Source organism: Apostichopus japonicus, chromosome 23 (assembly GCF_037975245.1).
Source record: "Apostichopus japonicus isolate 1M-3 chromosome 23, ASM3797524v1, whole genome shotgun sequence".
In the NCBI taxonomy this organism is placed as follows: domain Eukaryota; kingdom Metazoa; phylum Echinodermata; class Holothuroidea; order Aspidochirotida; family Stichopodidae; genus Apostichopus; species Apostichopus japonicus.
The window spans coordinates 1,182,313-1,210,124 of NC_092583.1; the positions used below are offsets into that span (position 1 = coordinate 1,182,313).

Here is a 27,812-nt window from a genome sequence, read left to right on the forward strand (position 1 = left end):
TTGATGATGCTCTGATGATGGTATATTGTCTCATTCTCTCATTTAATTAGTTGATCACACTTGACAACAGCATACACATTCAATCGAATAAATCGTACTGATATATATATATATACAAATGTGAATATAATGATTGTTTAAATCCTCAGTTGAATCACAATGCCGATCTGACCACAGGTTGGGCTATCTAGAACAACTATGCTAGCAGCTTGCGCCAGACTACTGTTACGGGAAATAATTCATGAACATCTTTTTCATAATGAAGCTGCCCTTAAATTTAAGCTGCTTTTCAAAACAGTGTCATAGTCTGAGCACGAGTGGCCATTTTGTTATATATTTCTAGCATATTATAGGACAGTTATGATGACTTTATGAAACATGATAATATCATATCTTATACTCGAGTGTATCCACCTGACAAATATCACATAATACGGGATGAAACTGCAAAATATATCACATTTCAACCCACAAAAGGAACAATTGACCCACAGAGGGTTACCCAAATTCAGGGCTTTAAGCACCTTTATCATGCACATTCTTGCTCAACCTTGGGTGTAGCAATAGTTTGATCCTCTCTGGCCCTTTGCTCCAGCCAATGTTTTCCTCTGTCCCTCGTAGAGAGTCAAGAGCTCATTTTGCAAGCCAGACTTCTCAATGTATCGTTGCGATGAACAAATACGCACGCAGAAGTAGTCACAAGGTTGAATAGGGCTTTATCAGCAAAACAAAGTTATAGGACATCGGACAATGAATAATCGCAAACTCAGACTTCCTACCCTTAAGTGATAAGTGTATCGTCAAAGTGAATAAAACTTAAACAAAAAAAAAGCTATTAGATTCCATAAAATATAAAAAAGGTAATAGATTCCAAAAACGGATCGAAAATGTAGGAATCCTCTCTGAAATTTGAGCTGAGAAATCGACTCTTCTTTGTCAGTCTTATATTTTCTCGGTCAAGTTGACACAAGAGGATAGTTATCTCATTCCTGTCCGAAAAGAATGAAGCCGTTCCGAATGAATCTGGCTGACGAATAGTTTGAATGGTGATGACGAGTCTCTAAGATTGTAACGGCATTCTTGACTGTTTTACTCTCCTCCTGGAAACTACAATACCCTTCATCTCCTGTCAACTGCTCAGCTTGACTTTCGCTAATTTTCATGACCCTGTTGAATATTCAGTGACATCGCTTCATCTGGATCGGGAAAAGACGATTCCATAAAAGTAACATTGATGATAATACCCGATAAGGTATTCAAAAGATTAAGATTATAACCAAAACAAAAAAAACATATGTAAGAGGAACTTAAATGAAATGCATTGCTGAGAAATAACTATTGAATTTAGCCTTTTTATTGAAATTTATGTACTATGCATAATAGTTTTGATGTCATACTGGGGCAACATATCAAACACTCAATCAACTTCTCAATCTTAATTTTCTTATTTAAGAAAAACAAAAAATTCAACGATACAATTAGGGCCCCCACCAAAACTGAAAGCACTGGATAATATTACATAATATACCATACCTAACCTAACATTGCAAAGAGGCATTGTTTTTATTTAATAAAACATTAATAAACATTTAATAAAACAAATATTTCAGATGATGTTGTTAGTGGGCAGCATACAAATTTGAAAGAAAGCATTTACCTCACTTTAGGTGACTTCTTTAGTACATCCTCTATGACTTCTTGGAACAAATTCTGAATTCCCTGTCCACTAAGAGCAGAAGTCTCGTGAAATCTGTCGAAGAAAAAAAAAATTAAGAAACAAAACAAACTATAAAACTAAAAGGTATGTATGGTTCTTGGTACTGATAGGAAAACAGGAGTATGCATTATTAGTAAGCCCTAGTGAATAATGTTCATTAGTGTCCATTAGCTTATAGATACATTAGTATATTAAATATTTATATAGATATATCAATATGTGAACAGATATATAAATTTATTAAATATATAAATATATAGATATACTAGTGACCATACATACCTTTCCCTGCATGGTCCCTCATTTGATTATTTTTTTTAAAAACTTTATTGACATTTTTTTTCAATTCCCTTTCTTACATTATCCCCTTTTTTCTCTTTTCAAATATCCTAGGACCTAACATACGGTGTACATTAAAACAAGCCTCTCTGATTATTCAAGACAACATAAACTACTTCTTATGGTCGCAAAAGTGTGCATCCAAACAATTATTGCCATAGTTATACCGATAAATATGGAACACATCGTAGAAACACGAGTCAGACTACCTAAACTCTTCCCTATTCTGTTATTAATGAAAAATAAATTAATATGTAAAAGTAAGTTGGCCTGACGCTTCAATCCTAGCAGGATCTTCTTCAAAGACTACATGACAAGTAACAGTAACAGAAGGGACAAAAACACGCACAGAATACAGACAGGTTAATGAGCATGGTGAACACAAAGAGATGGATGAAAGGGGATTAGTAGACTAGGGATGGAGAGAAGAAAGAAAGAAACCATCAGGGGAAGTGGAGAGGTAGGAGATAAATAGTGGAGGGACAAAGAGAGGATTAAGGGAAAGGGGGTAGGGAATAAACTTGAGAAGGACAAAGAAAGGTGTGGAGGAAAAAGGGTGGAAGAGAGCTATGAGAAGAGGAGTGATGGGGGGGACAAGGGTAAAAGGAGGGGGGACAGAAGAAAAGTTAGTCATGTCCTTCCTGAATGTTGAGCCCATGAGGTTGTATGGTGCGAAGGCGCTGCATCCACAGCCTCTCTCTGCTGATTCATACTAGGTCAGGACGGCTACCTAAGGATTCAATCCCCTGTAGGGAAATGTCATTAATGGTATGGTTGGGAAGGTTAAAGTGTTCTCCAACTGGGGTCTCAGTCTTCATGGTTTTGACTGTGAAAAATAAATTAGTCAAAGGCAGCTGCATTCTTCAGAGTGGTGGAGTCATCCGACTTGACAAATGTAATCAATCAATCAAGTCAAAGAAGAAATATCAAAAAAGAGTCATTCTGTTCCGTGTATCAGTTGTTCAGAATGGGGGAGGGGGGAAGGGGGCGGGGGGTGTCAGTTGTAGACTATGTGTCTTTCTCTGCGTACTACGGCAAACTGTCACATATAGATCATCAGGCAACTTGCATGTTTTCAGACCTTTTGGGACTACACTCCTCTCAATAATTCCGCTTGTCAGTTTACGTCCCGACTACTTTCCCACACGAAACTGGAAAGACTCTGAAAAGCTTTTAACCATTGGCTTTGAAAATCATAAAAAAATAAAAGTAAAATGATTAAAAGATGTCTTTCTGCAAAATGGCTGGATCGACTCCATGCCCATGAGAATGTTCATGCTGCTTCCAGTGAAATAGATGCATTGCAATTTGTTTTTAGTCTTTCCAATTTTCCGGGATGGGGGAGGGGGGTTGGAGGAGGGGGAGGGGGGTTGGAGGAGGGGGAGGGTGGGGTGAGTGTTAAAGAATGGAATTGGTTTATCACCATAATATTATAATTGCCAGATGTTTTCACCTCAAATTTCTAGACTGAGCCCATTTCATCCCTTCTTCTCGTGAAACCGTTCTTTTACCTTTGACATCAACCTTTGAAATGAGAAAAACAAAGGTATTGTGCTTTGAAAGTTTGAATATATTAAAATATATCAATCTCTTTGTAGTGTCAAAGGTTGGCCAGAGCAGAGTATGCATAGACACCAACAATCGTAAGAAAGTAATTAAGCAACCTGATGGAGATACTTACGCCGAACAATCCACTCCAACAGTTCTAAACGGAGGCTACCGAAAATCTAACCATCATTAATATCACATTGATGATAGAGACCTATAGATTATATCATTTATATCATTAATATCACAGTGATGATAGAGATCTGTAGATTATATCATTAATATCACAGTGATGATAGAGATCTGTAGATTATATCATTAATATCATGATATCATTAATATCAGTGATGATAGAGATCTATAGATTATATCATTAATATCATTGATAGCACAGTGACAATAGAGATCTGTAGATTATATCATTAATATCATTAGATCATTAATATCACATTGATGATAGAGATCTGTAGATTATATCATAAATATCATTAATATCACAGTGATGATAGAGATCCATAGATTATATCATTAATATCATGATATCATTGATAGCACTGTGATAATAGAGATCTATAGATTATATTAATATCATTATATCATTAAAATCACAGTGATGATAGAGATCTATAGATTATATTATTAATATCACTATATCATTGATAGGAAAGTGATGATAGAGATCTATAGATTATATCATTATATCATTGATAGCACAGTGATGATAGAGATCTATAGATCATATCATTAAGATCATAATATCATTGATAGCACAGTGATGATAGAGATCTATAGATTATATCATTGATAGCAGTGATGATAGAGATCTATAGATTATATTAATATCATTATATCATTAAAATCACAGTGATGATAGAGATCTATATATTATATTATTAATATAATATATATCTTAGTAATCAAACAAGTAGAATTAATAGGCAGACTAACCTTGCTGGCTTAATTAGCAGCGGGCTAATAAGGTAAACAGACTAACCTTACTGGCAACAACTTTTATGCAGACATGATCCATTGTAAACTGTGTCAGCTTTGAATTTTTAATAACCTTAGCAGTGGAATAATAATTAGAAGTAGTAGGCAGACTACCCTTATTGGCTTAATTAGCAGTGGGCTAATAAGGTAAACAGACTAACCTTATTGGCAACAACTACGATGCAGACATTATCCATTGTAAACTGGGTCACTTCTTTCAGCCAGCAGTCAAGATTTTCAAACGAGGGTATGCTTGTCACATCGTACACCATGAGGCAGGCGTGGCTGTCCACAAACAGCTCATTCCGAACTTCAATGTAATCATTATGTCCTGACATGTCCCACAGATGTACTCTTACTGCTCAAGAAATAGCAAAATTCAAACAGTTGACCTCAATTTAATACTAGTATGAATTTTCATTGTTTTTTATGCCATAAAATCTAAATATTAGTTGCCTGTCCAAATGTCTAGGTTTTAATGTTTATCTAAAAAATTTTTATTTTGGGTTCGTCTTTACAGAAAATCATGTTAGGATCATATGGCTTAGCAATCAGTTGGTTTCGGGTTAGATACCTGGCCGAGGCATAGTTAGGTGGGTTTTTACCCCAAGAGTAATCAACGGTTTTCCCATATGCAATGACTTTCTAAGCTAAAAAGGTTCCAAATTTGAGTTTTAATGTTTAATTGGAAGCCACCCCACGTTTAATTTGTAACCCATAAGTCCTTCCAGGTTTCCCACATTTGTGGTCGCTTAAAATATGTAAAAATAACTGCTGAAAATGATGATTATATTATAAACATCAGGCTATCTTACTCACTTGATACATTTACCTTTGGGGTTTTTCTTGGGGGGGGGGTGGGGGCCATTAGACAAGTAACTTATTAGCAGTTTTTTGTCTTTTATCAAATTTAAAATTAAATCTTTCTGTGAATAACAAACCCAGAGTGTTAGATACAATAACATGCTGAATTGTTTCCTCTGTTACTGAAATAAGAAACTGTCAAAAGTACAAATAAATTATGTTAAACTTTGTGTCCAGTATCAGGATGGTTCTCATTTATTAAAAGTAACATCACAAATTTTATGAATATTTTATTTCTCTTTTTTTTCCAGTGCAGATTACTTGAAATGCACTCTGCACAAACCTGTTTAAAATTTAGCCATTGAGATATGCATTGTTCGTTGAATGGAATCAGTCCTTTCTCAACTTGTTATTATAAAACAGACAGTACATTTTTACAAGAACAGTTACATAAATTGATTCTTATTCACCTTCAGCATCTCTGTGTGAATGGATCTTGAAGCCATAGTCGACCCCTACCGTTGCTTGGTAGCTGGGAGTGAACTAAAAAGTACAGGAAAAAGGAAGAAAGCAAAGGTGATGCTATTTGTAAATACTGTTACCCAACAGATAGATTAAAACAGCTAACACAGAGGAGTTCAAATTATAAATTGTACTTACCTCCTCAGCTTTCACAACAGAAAAATGCCCCAGGCATTGGGCAAGCAAGAACTTGGACACTTGAAAATGCTGTCACAATTCTCTGCTATCGATTGTTTTATTAGGGGTAGAATATCAGCAACCATAAAGAACCTTACCTTATCTTCACAAAAGTGTTTGATAATGCAGGTCTTGCCGACACCTGTGTTGCCAACGGTTACGATTTTCACCCAATGTAGCGACGAGATCTCGTCAGAGATGGAGAACGGAAGATGTCCGACTTCTCTTTCCATCTTCATCTAAATGAAACAGAAAAGTAAAATTTAGTATCACAGTGAGCTCACTGAAATATAAATACTAAGCCCAGATTTGGAAAGTTTCCTGGAAAATTCCTTTCATGAGTTTTGCACAAAACTGTGGTCAAGAAGGTCTATTTTTTAAGTCTCAATATGTTTTTGTTGATGAATTTCAGAAATCAAACTTATGAAGAAGATTCAAAGTTTCTTATTCTAAATGCACTCCGACCAGGTGGGTTTAATGGAGGAAAGCTGTCGCAATCAAAAGAAAGAAATTTATTTTCTGTTGTAAACATAGTAGTCTACACATGCGGTCCGATCAAGATCGTAACGCAGACCTATACTTATATCGTCCACGTTTTACAATTCTTGGGAGGAAACGTCTGAAAACACCTGTTTATTCATTGCAATGGAAGGAAATGACACAATTTTGCAAGCTTCATCGGTATAGACCGAGAGAAAGATACAAGAGCAGACACCTAAGACAGGCTAGCCACAAAAGTAAAAGTAAGCCTAGGCCTTATGGTCATAAACAAAAAGGAAAGATTTGATTGGCGAATGATCTGTTGGGCTGGGCTTGCAAATTTTGATTGAAATTTGAAGAATCTACGGTCTTGTTAATAAATCGGGCGAATTTTATTCAGCTCTTAAATTTGACAAACACGTACTGAGACGTTAAATCACCAGTATCCATTCCTAGCTTTTCTAGGTTCGGCTACGTAATATGCGATCACCTATTATTTTTTAAACTAATGAGCAAAAATGAGAGAATATACAGTAGTTTAGTTTAGTAGGAAATATGGATCAGGAGGGACACTCAAGTTCCCCATCAAGGACCCTATTGGAGAGAAAACAACTGAAGATGCAACAAATCAGACCCGATAATTAATGCTTAAAGTGCTTGTTCAAAGCATTCTTAAACCCATTCACACTACTTGCAAGTACAACTTTCTCAGGCAAATTTTGTTCCACTCATTTGCAACCCTATTAGGAAAAAAGTTATGCCCAATATGAATCCAACTTTGTGACTTTAGGAGTTTATGACAATGACCTCTGGTAAAACTTCTATTAGTAAACACAAAAATGTCAGTGAAGGATTAATTGTCAAAACCATGCATACACAATCTTGAAAACCTGAATCAAGTCACCACGTAACCTCCTAAGCTCCAGTGTGGTGAGATTCAGCAGCTGTAACTGGCTATAATAAGGAACACCCTCTAAGGAGCTAATCATTCTAGTAGCCCTCCTCTGGACCTTCTCCAGTACTTCCAGCATGGCATACTCCAGATGAGGCCTAAACAACTGCCTATAGTATAAAGCCATAACAACTATGTCCTCTTTCAGAAAACTGAAGTTTCTCTTGATCATACCTAAAACCCTATTACCTCTTTTAGCAGCTTTGAGACCATGTTTAGAACGTTGCAGAGATAAGTCAATGTAGATATCTAGAGAGATTACAGTATCCATTACCTTTGTCATTTACATTACAGAGCACCATGAAATAACTGTATATGCCTAGGGCTTGAACAGACTAACAACTTAGGGGCAATAGGGTAACTTTTGTTCAGCTTAGGCCTAATGTATCCTAGCCCAAGCCCATACGATGGTCCTTTCGAAGACCTTTCCGATTAACTAAATATAGTCTATAACAAGACCACTCATTTGATAGCCTTTCTGTCAGACCCGGGCTAGTAATACTAAATGTACGTTAGTTGCAAAGTACTAGTAACGCTTTCCGTTATTTGTTACATAGTAACACTAACAGTAACTTATCGTAACTAACGTTATGGTCTATTAGGCTTAACATTAAACTATCGAGTCTTTTCGAAATTTCAATCTTTTCACCAGGTGACTCTCTTTGGAAATCTGTTCTATCATCCACCTGACCCCTCTGTCAGAAAACTTGTTCCTGTCGGCTCCTGTGCTGAGAAAACATTTAATGTTGACAGCGGCTCGCGGTGCTTTAGTTTGGGGCTTATGTGATGGCCCAGGACCAACTTTACCAGGTGCGGTAGAGTAAAGGGGTTTCATGCTTGAGTGACTGAAGTATGGTAACGCCTACCGATTTCTTCAATAACAAATGCTGTTTAGAAAATTTCCGGACATTTTTAAGCCCCGCCTATTGACAAAAGCGGAAGTACGCATGACTCAGTAATGGAATAGGATTCGCCGGATGGGACAGCAGCCAGTGTGGTATCTCGCTCAACGAATCTTTGCATGCAGCAGGAAAAGGTTAAAAATTAGATTTCTTCCTTTGAGGGTAACATTCGCAAGCTGAAACTACCGAACCTAATCTGCAATATTCGGAGGCATCCGAACGGCAGAGGTGGTGGAAGACCGTTAAATCCAGGGGATGGGGGCATTGGCGTAGGAGACCAATTTGGTTTTGGGGGGCTGTAACGACTTGCCCGAAAAATATAACCACAATTTTTCGTGTGCTCAATAGCTTAATGTCACATTTAATAACACTGTACTTATTACTCCAAAATATGTCATGCTGATTACATGATAAGTGAAACCTTTACTTAACAAAAATGGGCACTTGTAATTTTTGTAAATGGGGCCAAAAAGGATTTTTTTTTATTACAGAATTGGTAGGGGGTCAATGATGAGAATGAGATTTTAAGGGGCTTACTCTTCCCAAATATGATTCTTTTGAAAAATATTTGCAGCACATTTCTTCATAATGCCATAACAGGGTGTTGTATATGTGTTGATGGTGGTGAGGGAGGAGAAATTAAATCCAAGCTGATGAAACCCATTAGCACCTTCAGGTTGAAATGCTTTAAAAAAAGAGAGTAGATAACAGTAAATAAAAGTCACTTTTTTTCAATTTATTACTCTTCAAACTTTTTTACCTGTAAGTGTCCATGGAAAGTTATAACTACTTTAAATCCTTTTTCTAACATACTTTTTAAAAGGGAATTGTCCAATAGAGGGGAAAAAAACGAACTGTTTATTAGAAAAAATAAATAATGCACCTTTATGCGGCGAAACCCACATGCACACAGCATGGTCTATTGCAAAGATATGAACATTTAAACATATGACGTAATTTTTAATAAGGTATCTGGCAACAATATATCATGAGTCACATGATGATGGCAGAATGAGTTGACAAAACCTACATTCTTCTTTGTTATGTACAAATAATCTATTTTTAGAATAAGGGAATAATATTCGACAAAAGACATAAAAACAATTAAGAAAATAAACAATGGGTCTGAAGATGGTACCTCTGATGACAATTGAACTTAAAAATGACCTTGATTCATTCAGCTAAACTGAAATTACTTTACACCACAAATGACCTCCCCCCCATCCACTACCCCCAACATAGGAACAAATATGAGCCAAGTTTGATTTGAAAATGACTTGTGAGGGACCTAACTTCTTTTCAGCTAGAAGTAGAAATTGATTTTGTCTGTCATACAGTACCAGAGGGTACATACACATCAATGACCAACCCATAAACCTGTATGAAGTAATTTCATCTCCGCTTGAATATTTTATTGACAAAGATAAAACTATTTTTACTTTTGAATACGAAAAAATAAAATAAATTTTGTATAATATACACAACGGACGATATTATTTCATAATCTTAACAGAGGCAGAACTTAAACCTTCTGGTGGAGAAGAGAGAAACCATTCCATTCTTGGTGAAGACTTTTTCACTTTTTCATAGACTATACTGTAATTTGAGCGGGGTGGGGGAGGATGAAGGGGGGTAGGATGAATGGGTGGGAGAGAGTATCAACATGCAGTATCAAAACGCTCTACAGTAACATTCTTCCCAGATCAACAGAGGTGAACATATACAAAAATTGGCCTTCACACACAATTTAAATTTACCCTGATTTTTCCGAGAAATACAAAAGAAACTTTTCTTGAAATTCTTTAGAAAGATGTATTTAATGTGCAACATGTAAGCTACTTGACATCATTGCTGATGTTATTACACTCATTATGACATCTCAGTTTCCTGAGATCCAAAAACCTATTCATGAAATTAGTTTGAGAGAACTTTTCGACGTTATTTAAAAAAAAAAAACCTAACACAGTATTTAAATTCATTGGTATATGTAGTGATTTTCAAATTAATTTTTCAAATTTAACCTTTAACAACCCTCAACACTGATTTTCCACACATTGCACTTGATTACTTGAGTAAAAACCTGATCTGGTAAAATGGAAAATGGTTTTGGGAATTCTATAGCAATCGGCTACTTAGAAGTTACTGGCACCACCTAAGGAATGTCTGTCAAATGACTGGCTTGGCAGTACGACTGGCATGACGGCAAAAAAACAGTCTAGAGGTTATAAAATCTGTCAGTTATTATCCCTACCACCGATGGGGTTCATCTTCCAATATCAGAAGATTAGACAGTTATCATCGTAAAATGGTAAAATGCCTACACCTTCATGACTGATACTCTGTAGATGCCGCAAGCCTGGATTCATCTTACGGCAGCAACTGAAGAAGTAACTAGATGTTTCGATCAGAAGACCAGAGCTTCCGACAATCCTCTTTAGCCATCAATGAGTTGCTCTTCTCCTGTTTGGGTTTCGGCAAGGCATCAGTACAAACAGTGTGGTAACATGTCGGCCATTACATCAGGAATGTCAAAGTATGTCTTTGAGATCAATCCAAGAAGCCTTCAACAGCTCCTGGTGAACCTGTAATGAGAGCACATACAAGCTCTTTGATTTCGACAAGATATAAAACCTTTACGGACACGATATTTGAAAGGAAAGAACACTTACTCAAGCTAATCCGCTATCCTTTGTACTCCTTCTTGGGTACTCCAAACAGTACCCTTCGTAATGTAGTACCATGCAGTACTCCATCTTAGTACTCCATAAAGTACTCTACCTAATATACTCCATGTTTTACATTAGAAATCCATCTTTATAGTACTCCATGTAGCACCATAAAGTACTCCATTTAAATACTCCATATAATACTACCATAGTATCAAATAGTATTCCATCATAGTACTTCATATGGCACACTCCATATGGTATCATTAAAGTGCTCTACTTATATTCCATGTTTTACATTAGTACTCCATGTTTTACATTAGTACTCCATGTTTTACATTACTGTAGTACTCCATCTTTATAGTATTCCATGAAGTACCATAAAGTACTTCATTTTAGTACTCTATATGATACTACAACAGTAGCATATTCCATCTTAGAACTCCATACTGATACACTCCATACGGTGCTCTACATTATACTCCATGCATAACATTAGTACTCAATCTTTATAGTACTCCATGAAGTACCATAAAGTACTCCATTTAAGTACTCTATCTAATACTACAATAGTACCATATAGTAATCCATCTTAGTACTCCATATGATACACTCCATATGGTACTCTACCGTATACTCCATGAAGTACAATATAGTACTCTACTTAAGTACTCTATAATAACAATACAATACTACCATAGTACCATATAGTATTCCATCTTACTACTCCATATGAAACCCTCTGCTAGAGACAGAGGGAGGGTATGATGGAGGGTGAGAGGAGGGTGAGAGGGAGGGTGTGAGGGAGCTCTTCGATAAAAACAAGAGCCCAAGGGCACTGCGGTTCCTTGCCCCAGGGTACATGACAATAAACAGAATTTATCATAGCAAGATTGGGCTGAAATAGTCCAAGTTAAATTGTGGTCCTACTTGTACCCATAAAGTAACCAACATAGCCAACACATTTGTGATCACAAATTGTGATCGGATTTTTGATCGGGAAGGCACTTTTGAGATCTGAATGTGGCGTCGAAAATGTAAGAAATATAAAGTCACGTCAAAGCGGGTCAACAGATCTGATAACATTTGTGACCTGAGATCACATGACTGTTAAGTTTGAAAATGTTCTACCACCCCATTTACAACTTGTCCCAAAATATCAACCGTCTCACACCTTGGCACTGGAAGTTAATGCATTAAATGTCTAAAAATTAACTTTGAACTGGTATACATAACTTCACACACAAAGGTCACCCGGAGGTCAACCAATTGACATTTTTGATCAGTGAAATGTGAATACAACATCAGAACTATAAAACTTAAAACATTTTTTCTTTGCCCATTTTCTCCCAACAGACTTGTTTTTCAACATTAATTGACCTTTGGTGACTTTGGATCACATGACCGTTAACTTTGAAAGTATTCCCCTATACTATTCGCAACTTGTCCCAAAATATCAACCATGTCACACCTTGGCACTGGGAGTTATTGCATTAAATGCTCGAAATTAACTTGTGTCAAATTACTGAAAAAAGACAAATACTCAGATATCTCAAATACATGGATATTGTTTATTTTTTCAAATACTAGATATAAACTGTACTGTTGTTATATAAAATATATGAACTTAAACTACACAACTATTTACAACTATATATAAAAGGAAAGAGACCATGTAGTGTTGATTGAGGTTTAATGGCAGTAAATGATTATGACTTTTTATTTTAAAATGAATATTGTTGTAATGTAAGCCCCACCACTACCCGCCTGCTATCCATCCCCTCATTTCTTCCATGAACCATAAAAAGCTTGATATATTGTATTAACATATACTGCTTTCCTAACTAAACTTGGTTTTGGACAATTCTGCCAAAAAATGTAGACCAGAAATGAATAAATTATTAGGAACACTTAAAATCTTAAAAACAAGAAATACAGAGTACTTTTATGTTGAACATCGTTGTCAAAACTGCAGGGTCTTTACACCTTGTTTTGAGGTAGAGCTGGATGAAGACATAGAGTTAGCTGAAGTGCTGGCAGATGGTATAGTTTTTGTGATTTTGGTTATTGTGCTTCCTTGTATTCTTCACATCCTTCAGTCTGGAGCTTGTCCTCTATGGTGGCTCCTTCAAGAAAGCTGTGCATTTTATCGGTTGGGAGGGTCAGCTATTGTAACTAATCTTTATTAAGTATGGTGAATTGTATTCTTTTTGGTCCATTTCTACGCTCACGTTTACTGAAGTTATGAGCCTAGTTTATGGCCCATGAATCTGCAATGAAAAGATTGTAGAAACAAATATTAACATGTTAATTCATTTGAATACCTGCAGTCTCTGAAAAAATAATGAGAAGTTAATGACCTTTTCTGTTTTCCATTGAATGCTCTTTTAGGTTTGCTGTAACTACGAAAAACTGGTTTCATGACAATATACCCACATCAATTATTATAATTCCTGATTATAATGTTATTCGTAAAGATAGGACTGGCAACGGGGTGGGCAGCTGGCCTCTATAACAAGGAGGGGGTATTTTTAAATCTGCCACGACATTAGTTGCCTATTGCCTATATGTAGAACAATTCAGGTTTCTTACGCTTGTGCAGTGGCACAGTGGGCAAGGCGTTAGACTATGGATCATTTTGGTCTGGGTGGCAGAGGTTCGAATGCACTTTCTTTGTTTACACCAAACTACAGATGCATTGTTATTTATAACTAATTTAATGTGCAAATTCAAAACACATATTTCATCTCTTTTAATTTTTGGGAGATTCGTCTGAAAAATTGTTTCATTTTGTACACACAAACTGGGTTTACCTCTAAGTTAGGGTATATCTGAAATTGATGGCTCTGTTCATCACCCTCACTCTAATATACCTGGTGAGAGGCTTGTGAGAAGAGGTGTATAATTTGCACTATAATTAGTGCTGCATTGATTCACTGACATATACAACAATCAAAAAGCCCTTTGTATTCCATGTGTGACCGACAAATGTCTAACTTTTCAAGTTTGCTTTGAGTACTGGAGAAGTTATATGTTGTAAATATGATTGTCATTGATATGCATGGACTTGGATATTTGAAAGTTAACTTTCTGTTGCTTGCAAGTGAAGAATTGTTTGTGTCGCTACAAAATGCAGACAGTAATGAAACGTGATACCTTGTTGTCTTTAGCTTGATGTTGTTCTGGATTGTTAAATTTTGGTTCAAATTTGCAAGGTTAATCAAATTTGGTTGCAGTTTCATCAATTTTGTTCCATTTTTAAAGAAATTAAAAATATTGTTCAAGTTTGTTCAATTGTTGTTAAAATTGTCAAAGTTATTCGAAGTGGTTAAATTTTTGTTCACGATTTGCTCAACCTTGTTCAATTTTGGTCAAGGTTTGTTCAACTTTGTTCAAATATTATTCAAATTTGGTTAAAGTTTATTCAAATTTCGCTCACAGTTATTCAAATTTGGTTCAAGTTTGTTCAAGTTTTGGTAAGATTTGTTGAAATTGTGTTCAAGTTTGTTCATGATTGTTTAAATTTTGTTCTGGTTTTTTAAATACTTGATCAAATGTGGTTTCAGTTTGATCAATTTTGTTCCATTTTTTTAAAGAAATATCATCAATATGTTCCACTTTTTAAAGAAATATAAAAGTTTCTTCAAGTTACTTCAAAATTGGGTTCAAATTTGAGCACATAAGACATATGGTACACATATTTTGGTTTAACTTGTGTTTTCATGGCAGTTTTGCAGAGAAATCCATGTTGCTTTGTGATCACTGTAATAGCTCTCAAGGACTCCACTACCAATTGTTTTACTTGTAGGAATATTTGTGTAGATATGATCTAAGCATGAGTTATAATCTGTTGTAGGAGTGAGTATGATTTGTTTGTATTTGAATGTTCTTGTGAATAAAGAGAGAAGGCTGTTTTTCTCTGGCGTGTTTTGGAGTACATCAACATTGAAATCACCAATAATCAATGTTTGTTGTGAATGATCTATGTGACTTAGAAAGTTACTCAATGCATCATGGAATTGTTGCATGGGAACCTTATTAGACCTGTAAATTAGTGCAATTTGAATAGTTCCAGCACATGTGTCTTTGGTTGTCAGGGAGATTTCAATATTATTTGTATTCAGAGTATGTTCAGTCAGTGTTGTGATATTATTCTTAGTGTAGATTACAGTGCCATATGGGGAATTTGAGACAGGAGCATGAGATGGGATGTTTTTGAATAGTGTAAATCCTTCAATGAACAGCTCATCATTTGGTATTGCTTCTGATATATGGCATTCAGTGAAAAGTAGAATATCAGCAGATGTGATTGTGCTGTCATGAATTATGTCAGAAATGTGTCTCTTCAGTGATCTTACATTTTGATGAATGATGGTAGTGCTGTCCGTACTTTCAAATGCATGGCTGCATATTTTCAATGATCGTATGGATCGTAGGTTTTCTACTTCCTTGACAACATTTCGATCGACATTAATTTTTTCTGGATTAAGTTCAAGAATGTATAATCCATTTATGGAAGTCACTCTACTTAATGCAACATAGTGGATGTGACATTGTGATCTAGCACCTGACATATCAACAACTATCTCTTTCATTGTATCTCCTTGACATCTATGGACTGTCTTTGCAGTTGCTGGTCTGAGGGGAAATTGTTTCCGCATAACTTCTGCATTTTTGTTGCGACCAATCCTGAACTGTCGACTACTTCTTGATATTGGTGTCCATGTTGAAGCAAGCTTTGAATGATACAGTTCTCTTTTAGAGTGTCGACATGCTTTACCTACAGTAATGTCATCGAACTGTACCCATATAGTGTGAATGTTCTGATCATGTACATTCTCTATATACTTGATGATACCAGTAGCACCATTTATCATTCCATCTTCAACTGAAACATTGAGACAGAGGTCAACTCTTTGATCAATGCCCAACGATAGTTCAGTGAATAATCCCATTGTCTTTTGAGGATTGTTCGGTATGCAAGTCAGTATTTTCTGTTTGACTGTGTTTGGGACATCACCTACGACAATGTCTTGAGATCTAATTGTGAGCTTTAGAGTGTCTAGTTTGGAAAAAACTTCATCATTGTGTGCATTCACTCTTAGGTTTGTCTGATAAACATGTGTAACATTTGATGGAACATTGTCGACTGTAAACTGTCTAGTGTTCAGCAGCTTCAAATCATCATCTGTTTGTCTATTTTCTCTTAGTCGGTTCAAAAGTTGAGCAAAACTCTGGTCATCTTTTTGTCGCATGATTTCAGTTAGTTCAAAGGCCATAAAATGATCTCTCCATAAATTAGATGCAAGTGGACCATAATCATGAGTTAGATCATTAAATATCCATCCATCAAACACTGGCTTGAGTTGAAAGAGATCACCAACAGCAATAATGCTAACACCTCCAAATATTTTCTTGCTACCCATAATTTGTTGCAGTCTTTTATCTATGTATGTAAACATCCCATTACCAACCATAGATATTTCATCAATGAAAATGATTTTCAAATTTCGGAACTTCACTTGAAGTGAGTTTAACTTGTCTGATGTTAATGCCTTGTAATGAAATCCTTGACTAGCTGGAATGAGTAGAGCACTGTGAATGGTACTGCCTTTGATACCATATGCTGCTTTGCCTGTTGGTGCTATTAGAAGAATGTGAGTATCATCTGGATCACTTCCAGGCTGGCTAGAATAGTATTTCAAAAGTGCATTGTACAGAGCTTTCAATACTTGAGATTTTCCTACACCAGCTCCGCCAGTAAGAAATGTGTACAGTGGTTCTTGTTTTGTTTTGCACCAATGCAGTACATAGTAGAAAAAGTCTTTCTGCTTTTTATTGAGGCTGCGTACTAGAGTTCTATATTCTGAATCTGGCAAGCGAGGTTTTTGCAATTCTTCTATGTTTGCACTATTGACTGCAATCCCAATGTCTTGTCCAATATCATACAATTCAGGTGATTCATTGGAAGGGATTTTCACTTGTTGTTTATCCTTTTCGTCTCGATGAGCCTTTTCCATATGTTCTGTATTTGGTGCAATCTCATCATACATCTCATGGTCTTCATTTTCAATATCATCTATTGCCTGGTCAATGACATCTCCACTGTGGTTATATTCTGCTTCCTTGTCTTTAATCTCGGATTCAACCTGAAGGTATCGTTCTTGGTATGTATCACATGACTCTATGATATTATTCTCAGATCTCCAAGGAAAAAACAACATCAGTTGCTCTCTGTAGTACTTTTCTGCATCATTTTCCTTGTTAAACCGAACATATCTGATGATCTTGGCTTTGTTTCTCTTTCTAAAGTTTAATGCACCAACAGTATAGCATTTGACCTCACCAGTATCCTGCATATCATGGCCATCAGCATTATCATGTGATTCATAGTCTTGGGCAATGCTGTCTTTGTTCAATTTGATAGAAGGGTCATCATCATTTTCATCTAATTCATAATCATTATTAGTACTCTCATTGCTCTTGTTGTCACTAGTGATATCGAACCAAGCTGCAAAGTCTGCAAGGCAATAATGTTGTAGTGCTTTAGGTCGGGCAGCATACTTCCTGATAAGTCCCATACATTCAATATCTGTAGAGTAATCTGGCAACTGTTGAATATATTCCAATGGTTTGATCAGGATTGTTCGATCTTCTAATGGTGAGGTATTTATAAACACAAACTGCCTGGAGGCTTTTCTGAGTGACATTTGTAATACCAAATACACTGCTTCTTGAGCACTCATTTCAACATGATTAAGGAATTTGTTTCCAATGTGTCGTACTTGCTGTTTGATGTCCATGTTCCCTTCTCTTGCTTCTGATGTTGCACGTTGCATAAGGTTACTCATACCTCTTTGTCCTTTGCTAATGTAAGATACAATGTACATGGCACATGCATATGGGTCCAGCACATATTGAATATCCATATTAGCTCTCCAAGTTTCTAGCAAGACTTTATTGTAACCATTAATCCTGACTTCAGATGGTGATCTTTTGAGAAAGATTTTGTCTGATGTTATTGATGAACGTATAGCAAGAATGTAATCTCTTTCTGTGCTTCCCAACTTTGTCAACATATCTTCAAATGTGTCAGTAATGTCTTCAGCAAGTTTCAAATCATCCAAGTAAGCCTTTATGCACTTGTACAATTCTGTAGTTTTGTCATTGCCTTTATCTTCCAATGGTGTTAGAATCATGGTTCTAGGCATTGGTGGGATAGGAAACCCAAAGCGGCAAACACCTTGTCTCTTTTTCCTGCATGTCTTTGCATGGCTGTGAGATTGCAAGTTAACAGTTTGGTTGACTGTGTCAGGTACGTTACATGTGACATATTGATCAACAAATGATGCTACTTCTGTAGGAGGTGCATTTCCATATAAGGGTGCATCTTTGACCCAAACGAGCATGTGAATGTGTGGGGAACCTCTCTGTTGGAACTCAACTCTGTAGAAATGATCAATGATCTCACCAATTGGATGATATGAACTATACAGGAAATTATTCAAGAACCTACGAAACATGTAATCAAAGTGACGTGCACATGTGACAGGGTCACTCTGGATAAGGTCAGATTTCTCATTCCAATTCATGTTTAAAAGTTCTTCATCTGTGAAATGTTTGTTTTTGATTGTTCTTCCAAGGATTTTGAGTAGGTGAAGCCACCTTGTTTCAGCAGCAGAGAATGACAGAAACCATGTTGGGATTCCAAGTTGTCGAATCATTGCAAACAGTTCTTTCTTGGACCTTTCCCAATAGGGAGGGGATCCTCGTAATGTTCGGAATACTCTAAATCCTTCATCTAGGGTCAAGATTTGCTTGATACTTTCATTTGTTTTGAAATGTTGAGCAGTTAATTTCTTCCCTTGTGTTTTTTTCTTTCTCATACTAAGTGTTACTTTCTGCTGTATTTGGTTTATTTGTAGCTTCTTGGTTTTGTAGAATATGTTTTGGACAGATTTGGCAAATCTTCTATCTTTGTGGCGCAGTTCCCACTTACAAATTGTGCTGTAGTGTACCTTAACTTTGTTGTCACTTCTTGGCTGTCCACCAAATAATGTTGGAAATGCAAGTATTTCAGAAAGACTGTCTTGAAATAAGCCCATAGGTCTATTTCCTTCACCTGGTGCTACGCAATAAGCAAGTTGGCTTTGTTCCTGAAATTCTGGTGTTAGCATAGTATCTAATGTACCTGTAAGTTGCATGTCATCATTTTGAGCTTCTGTCCAATCATCATCTGAATCTGGATTGTCTTCATTGTTGGTTTGAATTGAAGGAGTTGCACCTACTGGTAAGTCAGCATTCTCATTTTTGTCAGATTGTTTTTCAGGAGGTTCTATGAATTCGTGCCAATCATCATCCATCTGCTGTATCGTTTCATTCCAATTCTGATCAATTGAGACTCTTTCATCTTTGTATAATTGACTGTTTGCAACTAGCCATTTTGCAGCATCAATTACTTTATTGGGCCTGACATTTTCACTTTGAACTGAGTGCTTATAAGAAAGTTTTCTCTTAAACTTGACAGGAATAGTCATGCTTTCATTTAGCCTGCGTGGTAATAGTCTACATGTACTTGAAACATCAGCTGCAACATTTACCACATTTCCTTTCAGATTCAATTGTCGCCCTCTAGGAAGTTCTCGAATTTGCATAAATGGTATACGAAGAGCTACTAATTTCTCTTCAAGAGAATGCAATTTTAATTCTTTTGGAATTGTCACAAACTTCATGTTATTGTTAAGGCTTAATGGTGGTATCTTATCAGAATTAATATATTCCTTGCAGGTACTACAAATCCACAATTTGTTGTTGATAGAAGGATTGTGTAAAGCAATGCTGAAAGTAGATTTTGCTGTTTTCTGTACAAAGCTAGTGACACTTTCTTTATACCATAACTGTTCACAACAACAGCACACATATTCAGGACCTACTGAAATAGAGTTGAGAAAGCTTTCTTGCAATTGTTGAATTGATGAAGTGTTACAGCTGGTTCTCTTGTTGTATTTGGATTTGATTTCATTACCTGCAAACTGTGGATCTGTTCTAGCTTGTGCCATACGTTCTTGATTCTTTTGTTTTTCTGGGACAGAGTAGGTGTCATTTTTGCGAATAGTGTTCATTCGTTTGATGTTTTGTATCTGTTCAATTTGAGAATATTCCAGTTTTTGTCTTTTGTCTTTCATTCGTTTGATGTTTTTTTTTCTCTCATTTTGAGAGTACTCCTCATTTTGTCTTTTGTCTTTCACTCTTTTGATGTTTTTTTCCCTCTCATTTTGAGAGTACTCCTCATTTTGTCTTTTGTCTTTCACTCTTTTGATGTTTTTTTTCCTCTCATTTTGAGAGTACTCCTCATTTTGTCTTTTGTCTTTCACTCTTTTGATGTTTTTTTCCCTCTCATTTTGAGAGTACTCCTCATTTTGTCTTGTGTCTTTCACTCTTTTGATGTTTTGTATCTTTTCCTTTTGAGAGTACTCCTCATTTTGTCTTGTGTCTTTCATCCGTTTGATGTTTTGTTTCTTTTCCTTTTGAGAGTACTCCTCATTTTGTCTTGTGTCTTTCATTCGTTTCCTGTTCTGTACTTTTTCATTTTGAGAGTAGTCCGGTTGTTGTCTGATATCTTTCATTCGCTTGGTATTTCTTGTTCTTTCATTTTGAGTGTACATACAATCTGTCCTCTTGGCTTTCATTCTTTTTATATTCTTCTGAATTTGTTCTTGACAGTACATCTTGTTTTGTCTTCTAGTTCTTTGGTAAGTAATGTCTTTTTTCCTTTCTTGTTCTCTGTATGCACTGTTAGTTGCTCTAAGTTTTTGCATTCGTTTAGTACTGTTGGAACAGCTACTACTGGGAGGTAATTTAGTGATGTTCACTTTCTGTTTCTGTTCATCTTTATTTTGTTGCCACAAGTTTTGTCTGTTCAGTTCTTCTTGTACACGATCTCTTGTTGTTTTTGGTTGTGCAGATTCAAGGTTCTGTGCTACAAGACAGAGATCAGTATTATTAAGTCCATACACAACATCAAAGTGACTTCTATTTGTGTTTTGTATGTAAATTGCACGTTTATTTGTATCTATTCTTTCTGAGAGACTACCACATGCTGGAAATCGTAGCCATTTCCATTCACTACCAGATACAGCATATGTATAAATGTCAGTTTGTAAAACTTTTGCAGCAGTCATTATTTCCACTTCAGTAGCCCACACTGAATCATCTGACATATGGGATGTTTGCATATAATCCTGAACAGATTTACTAGTAGATGGTAGGTCACATTCCAGAAGAGATTGCACTATCAAGCGTCTTAGGATATGATGATTATTTTCAGACTTTGTTATTATAAATGACAAAGATCTAAAGAAACAATTCCCATCACCTACTATTCTCCAAATATTACATGGTCTTGCAGTATTAGTATACAATATTGGACTGCAAATATTTGGGAAATTTGGATAAGAACTGGTATGGATTTGTTCGTTTTTGTCTGTTATTAACTGCTTTAATATAGCAATCTTTCCATCACGCCATAAGTCATCTGGAGGGAAGAAAGTAAACGTGTCATGAGTGTGTATACTTTGCAAGTTAATATCAGTAATGTTCGATTGACCAACTGAATGTTGCTCTATTGCTTTTTCAGAGAGAGTTTCATTAGCATATGTTTGTGCCTGGCATGTTTGGTTTGAAGTTATATTTTGCTTTGATTCTCTTCTTGTCTTGTTTCGCTGTCTGTAACTCAATTTTTTTGTTCGTGGCATGACAGAATATTGTGGACAATCTCCTTTCCGACAACAGTTTCTGTGGGATAGTAGTGTGTATATAGAGAGTGATTGACTGTAAATGCTGTTGTGGATTTTGGATATCTATCACAAGCATTTGATCAGAATGTGTGTTATTTTTTCTGGAACGGTTTTCTTTGCAATGCTTGGAATTGAAGTACTTTTTGTATCTCTGTGAAGTTCTTGTTAATATTGTTTAGTTCTTTTTGTGTGCTTAAAATTGATTTATGTCAAAGTATTTGTTGAGTCACCTAGAAATGATTTCAAGAAGTGATAAGGATTTCTTAAAGTGGGTTTTAATTACTGTCAAGTAGTATGTGGTTTTCTATCAGAACTGTTTAAGAATACCTTTGATATATATGTTTCAAATTTTCCTTTTATTTTTATGATTATTTGCACTATACTTCGTTCTGATTGTCAGTAATTTTGAGCAGTTTTCTGGGTTTTTATTTGAAGTATTTTCAGTGCTTTACATATGCTTTGTTAGTAATTTGTAGCAGTTCTTTTGCTTTATTAGTACTTTTGATATTTTTAGCTATTTCAGTGCTTGTCAGCAATTTTTAGACATCAAGTTTGGATATTATTTGGCCTGATAAACTGCTGGTTTGATTGACCAAGTAAACTGTATAGTTATCTTAACATAAAGTGATAGCTAATAATTATCAACTTTAAACCAGTACTGTAAGCCCTGGGATGGCTTTATAGTTATCAACTTTAAACCAGTACTGTAAGCCCTGGGATGGCTTTATAGTTATCAACTTTAAACCAGTACTGTAAGCCCTGGGATGGCTTTATAGTTATCAACTTTAAACCAGTACTGTAAGCCCTGGGATGGCTTTATAGTTATCAACTTTGAACCAGTATTGTAAGCCCTGGGATGGCTTAATAAATATCAACTTTGAACCAGTATTGTAAGCCCTGGGATGACTTAATGAAAATCAAGTTTGAACCAGTATTGTAAGCCCTGGGATGACTTAATGAAAATCAAGTTTGAACCAGTATTGTAAGCCCTGGGATGGCTTTTAATAAGATGGAACTTACACAGAACTTCAAGCCCTTGGGTGTTGAACTGGTATAGCTCACCTGCAAAATAAAAATACAGAAAAACAAACATGTTCTCAAGAAAAAAATGACTGTGTCTAGCTTTAAGATCAGCCTACATGGGGTAGCTTACACTTATTGTCGCTCACCCCTACTTTTTCGCACAGCATAGAAAGTGGTGCCTTCTGCCTTTCAAACATGTAAACAGAAAACACTGAGAAAAATTAGGCCTAATATTAATGTAATGTATTTCTCCATATCTCATTAACAGACTTCAGCATACTACTGTTGGTATAAGTTACGTCTATTCCAGCCTGATTAATGTGTGGGTTATCTAACTTTAAAGTTAAGCCTATCCTAGACTACATAAATTACCCATGGGCCTAGCCAATTCTGTTAGAGTTAAGAGTGGTCTTGATAAAAATCTAACTAGGTGACAGTTATTTTCGTAAACCACGCCTGGTAATTTCTCTTACATACCATCCAACCTGAAGATTTTATTTGGCACTGAATCTCGACAATTGCAAAATACCAAGGAAACCTTAAACAACAGAAGGAAAGATATGTATACCTTGATTTGGAACAATATCGTTGACTCTGAAACTAGAACTTGAAGCTCTTGGGTGTTGAACTACTGTAATATAGCTCACCTGCAAAATACAAATAAAGGAAAATAAACATTATCTCAGAAAATGGCTGAGTCTGGCTTTGGGGCCAGCCAACATGGGATAGCTTACACTTATTTTTCTGATTTTCTCCCACCTTTACTTTCCGCATACTGCTTAGATAACGGTGACTTTCTGGCTTCAAAACATGTAAACAAACAACACTATTCTTGGACCGTTTCGATATTATTTTCATTAATGTAAATGACTGTACGTGCGGAAATTGATGAGAGGAAAGTACCAGGGGCGGAGCACAACTAAAACCTTCTTAAGACTATCAAGAGTAAGACATAGGCTAAGCCTAGATTCAATGAAGTGAACTTGAATTTTACAAACCTAGTAAAGTACTATGGCTTTTCCAAGGTCATTTGATTTCTCATCCACCTGGCTGCTAACATTAGTCAAATAACAAAATAAAAGGCCAAGGCTATTAATACATACATTTCCTTCCCTGAATATGAATACTCCTAGTTCTAGGCCTAATCCTGAAAACGTATTCAATATGTTTCTATACCCAACATTGCTGGTTGTTTACCCCAAAATTAACATTTCTATTACTATTTTTTTACTATGGTTGGATTCCCCATTAAATTTTGGTCCTCAATCAATTACAACAAAATTTGTAAAGGACTTTTCTGAAATGTTTGGCTGAACTGAAAGTCTGACAGTGGTACTGATCAAGTATAATTATATAGATTTACATGTTTTCAAAAATTGAAGTAAAGCAATGATCAAATGTGAAAGTAACATATTAGGTGGGATATACAGTACCTTACAAATTTAAGATACAACAAAGGCCAGGTGTAGGTTGTTAATACTACTTTGATCGATATAAAGAGGCTACAACAACTTGAACAAGTACAACTAGCCTAGCAATACTAATAAATTTGTAATAAATTGAAGAAAGTACATCACCTTTTTCTTTGGTGAGATGGGGGTTAGATTGAGGGGTCAAGGTGTACATGCATACGTTAACTGATCATACTCGTTTATACGTAAGTATATTTAACCAATAGATGTTTTTTTAAAGTAACATAGAGCCAGTTTTTTTAAAGTTTCATAGGCTTCATATATGTAGACCGCAGAGTGACTGTGGAGACAGTAATAATATAGTACAGTAGCCTATACAGTACTCAGTACTACTAGCCATTACTTTTAAATGAATAGTAGTCCTACTATAGTCTATACCTATGGTAACCTAGCAAACTGCTCATTGTTTAAATTATAAACAGTAAAATCTTACAAAATGTTACACAATGTGACATGCTATACTAGTACTAGCCTATACATACTTGTATTTATTTTTGGTGGGAATGGTGAGAGTCTGCAAGCAAGAAACTGATCCTAGTGTAACCCTCTTTTGCTGTCATTAGCTATAAACTATTAAGTAAAAGAGGAAGAAAGAATCCTTGATTAAGAAATCAGTCCAACATGTGTTTTAGCATGTCACAAGTGTTTATTACTCATATCATCTTCAATGATACATCTTTACAATCCTATCTCATTCGATCTCTGATAATAATCATCTTTACTACTTTCCCATTAACAGATCTTTCAGCAAACTCTTTACACTTTCTATCATAACCCTCATTCCCTCTAACTATGCTTCCTCATCTTAACCATCATCTCATTGTCACAATAACAAATACTATTTAAACCCTCACACACACACAAACTCACGCACACCTACAGATATGCAACTCTGAATTAACCTTTACTTCCATCACCTTCCTCCTTTCCATTTCCACTAACCCTCAAATACCTGTTGAGCACACTGTAAACTTAACTAACTTTTATATATACCCAATGCATTAAACACATGAATCAGAGACATATTATCCTTTCCCCTGCTTTCGTGCTCAAAATAGAAATCTTGAGAACCATCATCTCACTTGGTACCATGGAAACATGTAAATTACTTTTAAATAACCAATCACATGTGTGAACAGATACATCACCCTTGAATAATGGATCAGTCTAACTTAATGACATATGCCAATGACATGGAGATACAGACAATACACCTCATATGCTCCCTGTGGTGGACCACAGCTTGCCTCCTGGAGTAGCATATATGTGCTAGCTCTACACTGCCTATATAATAACACTGTACAGGTTAAAGGTCCTTAGGGTATGGCAATAACAAGTCATAGAAATACTGAGATTTCTGGTGAATCTGACCATTTTGATTATACATAAGAATTACAATGGTATCTAGGGTATCTTACCTAACTAGTATCATACAAATAATATGCAAACAACTCACCTATTAAGTAAAAGAGGAAGAAAGAATCCTTGATTAAGAAATCAGTCTAACATGTGTTATAGCAAGTCACAAGTGTTGGCCTCCTTCCTGCTGGGTTCTTCCATTTCGGATAGGTAAACAAAATTACATATAACTACAAAAATTAAATAGGGGGGGGGGGCAGCTTTCCCAAGCTCCACACTAGCAATCACAAAATTAGTCTGTACTTACTATCTATTTACAATGAGTATCCAGTATTACATTACCAAAGAAAATAAAGTACGTACTTATTTGAAAATAATTAAAAGTAAGATACCTTTAATACTGTAGCCAAGACTGTCTTCTAGTAATAGTAGTGTTGCAATACAAATCTTCTTCACACTATAAAGCAAAGTCGCTGTAAGTCATCAAAGCTGATTGCAATATGTTTCGATCGATCCAGATAGAGTGAAAGAATGGTTTTGAATGCTGCAGGCCTGAAATGCTGTTAATTATCTGATTCTGAACTCCGTGTCAAGATGGAGAAATATCCTCTGTACCATTACGCTCATGCATGCATTCTATCAGTCATCACTGCTGACAATAATCTGAAGTGAAGACTGCTGCTTGACCTCTCCATGACAAAAGTTAGCAAATTGTGCAAAAGCTAAGTTCAATGTTTTGATAAAGCATGAAGTATCTCACCAGTGGTGGTATCAGCCTAAGTAAACAGGGAGGGGGAGAGATAACATAGATTATTGGGTGTGTAAATATCTATTTACCTCACAATGACAAAAGGCAAATTGTCCAAAAGCTGAGGTAAGGTTTGGATAAAGCATGGAGTATCACACCATTGGTGACACCAGACTAAGTAAACCGGGATCGGGGAGCGGGGACGGGGGTAACCTGGAGGCAACATAGATTCTTGAGGGTGTCAAAATGTATCAATTGGACAACTTTTACATATCTAACCTCTGAAAATATTGCAATTTTAAACCTGATTAGAGAAGTAGGGTCACCCAGATGCGAGTCGACAATTGGATTACATTGAAGCAACTCCCAACCCTAACGGACAATTTGTTCTCAAGTTGTCGCAAAAATACTAGTTTTTTATCATTAATTGACCTTTGGTGACCTTGTATCACATGACCGTTAAGTTTGAAAATATTCCCCTATACCATTTGCAACTACTCCAAAAATATCAACCTTGTCACACCTTGGAACTGGGAGTTATTGCATTAAATGTCTGAAAATTAACTTTGACTTCATATAACTTCGCACACGAAGGTCACACAGGGGTCAACCTATTGACATTTATGATCAGAAGGTACCTTTAACATCTGAAAATAGCATCGAAACTGTAAAAAATCCACAAAACACGAAAAGGTCACCAGAGGTCAAATTGAGGTCAAGGGTCACCCAGATGCGGGTCGACAATTGGATTTCATTGAAGTAACTCCCAACTCTAACGGACAATTTGTTCTCAAGTTGTCGCAAAAATACTAGTTTTTTATCATTAATTGACCTTTGGTGACCTTGTATCACATAACCGTAAACTTTGAAAATATTCCCCTATACCATTTGCAACTTGTCCAAAAAAATCAACCTTGTCACACCTTGGCACTGGGAGTTATTGCATTAAATGTCTGAAAATTAACTTTGACCTCAAATAACTTCGCACACGAAGGTCAAACAGGGGTCAACCTATTGACATTTATGATCAGAAGGTACCTTTAACATCTGAAAATAGCATCGAAACTGTAAAAAATCCACAAAACACGAAAAGGTCACCAGAGGTCAAATTGAGGTCAAGGGTCACCCAGATGCGGGTCGACAATTGGATTTCATTGAAGCAACTCCCAACCCTAACGGACAATTTGTTCTCAAGTTATCGCAAAAATACTAGTTTTTTATCATTAATTGACCTTTGGTGACCTTGTATCACATGACCGTTAAGTTTGAAAATATTCCCCTATACCATTTGCAACTACTCCAAAAATATCAACCTTG

General features: G+C 35.9%; 3 protein-coding genes across 7 annotated transcripts in view; all 3 read right to left on the minus strand.

The window, feature by feature from the left end:
* On the minus strand, positions 1 to 10,894 carry LOC139964814 (dnaJ homolog subfamily C member 27-like). 4 transcript variants are annotated; one of them, XM_071966814.1, is made up of 8 exons: positions 10,755 to 10,894; positions 8,969 to 9,116; positions 6,196 to 6,336; positions 5,869 to 5,941; positions 4,756 to 4,952; positions 3,510 to 3,580; positions 1,658 to 1,750; positions 1 to 1,196 (listed from the first exon to the last, which is right to left on the minus strand). In XM_071966814.1, the coding sequence occupies exons 2-8, from the start codon at positions 9,008 to 9,010 to the stop codon at positions 1,193 to 1,195; spliced, it is 621 nt and encodes a 206-aa protein (XP_071822915.1). In that variant the 5' UTR covers positions 9,011 to 9,116; positions 10,755 to 10,894; the 3' UTR covers positions 1 to 1,192. The 4 variants fall into 4 exon arrangements, with proteins under 4 accessions (XP_071822915.1, XP_071822914.1, XP_071822916.1 ...); XM_071966813.1 differs by lacking the exons at positions 8,969 to 9,116; positions 10,755 to 10,894 and adding an exon at positions 8,179 to 8,379; XM_071966815.1 differs by lacking the exons at positions 8,969 to 9,116; positions 10,755 to 10,894 and adding an exon at positions 8,117 to 8,155.
* The window catches only part of LOC139964813 (uncharacterized), a 26,566-nt gene continuing 8,972 nt past the window's right edge, over positions 10,219 to 27,812 (minus strand). For both annotated transcript variants that reach the window (XM_071966812.1, XM_071966811.1), the window contains exon 10: positions 10,219 to 11,013. The gene's annotated coding sequence lies outside the window, so the exon portion shown is untranslated. The remainder of the gene's footprint in view (positions 11,014 to 27,812) is intronic.
* Positions 13,374 to 22,896, minus strand: LOC139964797 (uncharacterized). Its single transcript, XM_071966766.1, has one exon. It carries the CDS (start codon positions 21,849 to 21,851, stop codon positions 14,805 to 14,807), a length of 7,047 nt encoding a protein of 2,348 aa, XP_071822867.1. The 5' UTR covers positions 21,852 to 22,896; the 3' UTR covers positions 13,374 to 14,804.

What these genes read in the sequence shown, in the direction of transcription:
- LOC139964797 (XM_071966766.1), bottom strand. Translation starts at nt 21,851, where the DNA reads ATGCCACGAACAAAAAAATTGAGTTACAGACAGCGAAACAAGACAAGA.
- LOC139964814 (XM_071966813.1), bottom strand. Translation starts at nt 8,364, where the DNA reads ATGAAACCCCTTTACTCTACCGCACCTGGTAAAGTTGGTCCTGGGCCA. An exon ending in TTCACACAGAGATGCTGAAG is followed by an intron (nt 4,953 to 5,868) that starts GTGAATAAGAAT and finishes TTTCTTGAGCAG; the next exon opens with TAAGAGTACATCTGTGGGAC. An exon ending in TCGTAGTTGTTGCCAATAAG is followed by an intron (nt 3,581 to 4,755) that starts GTTAGTCTGTTT and finishes CTCATTTCAAAG; the next exon opens with GTTGATGTCAAAGGTAAAAG.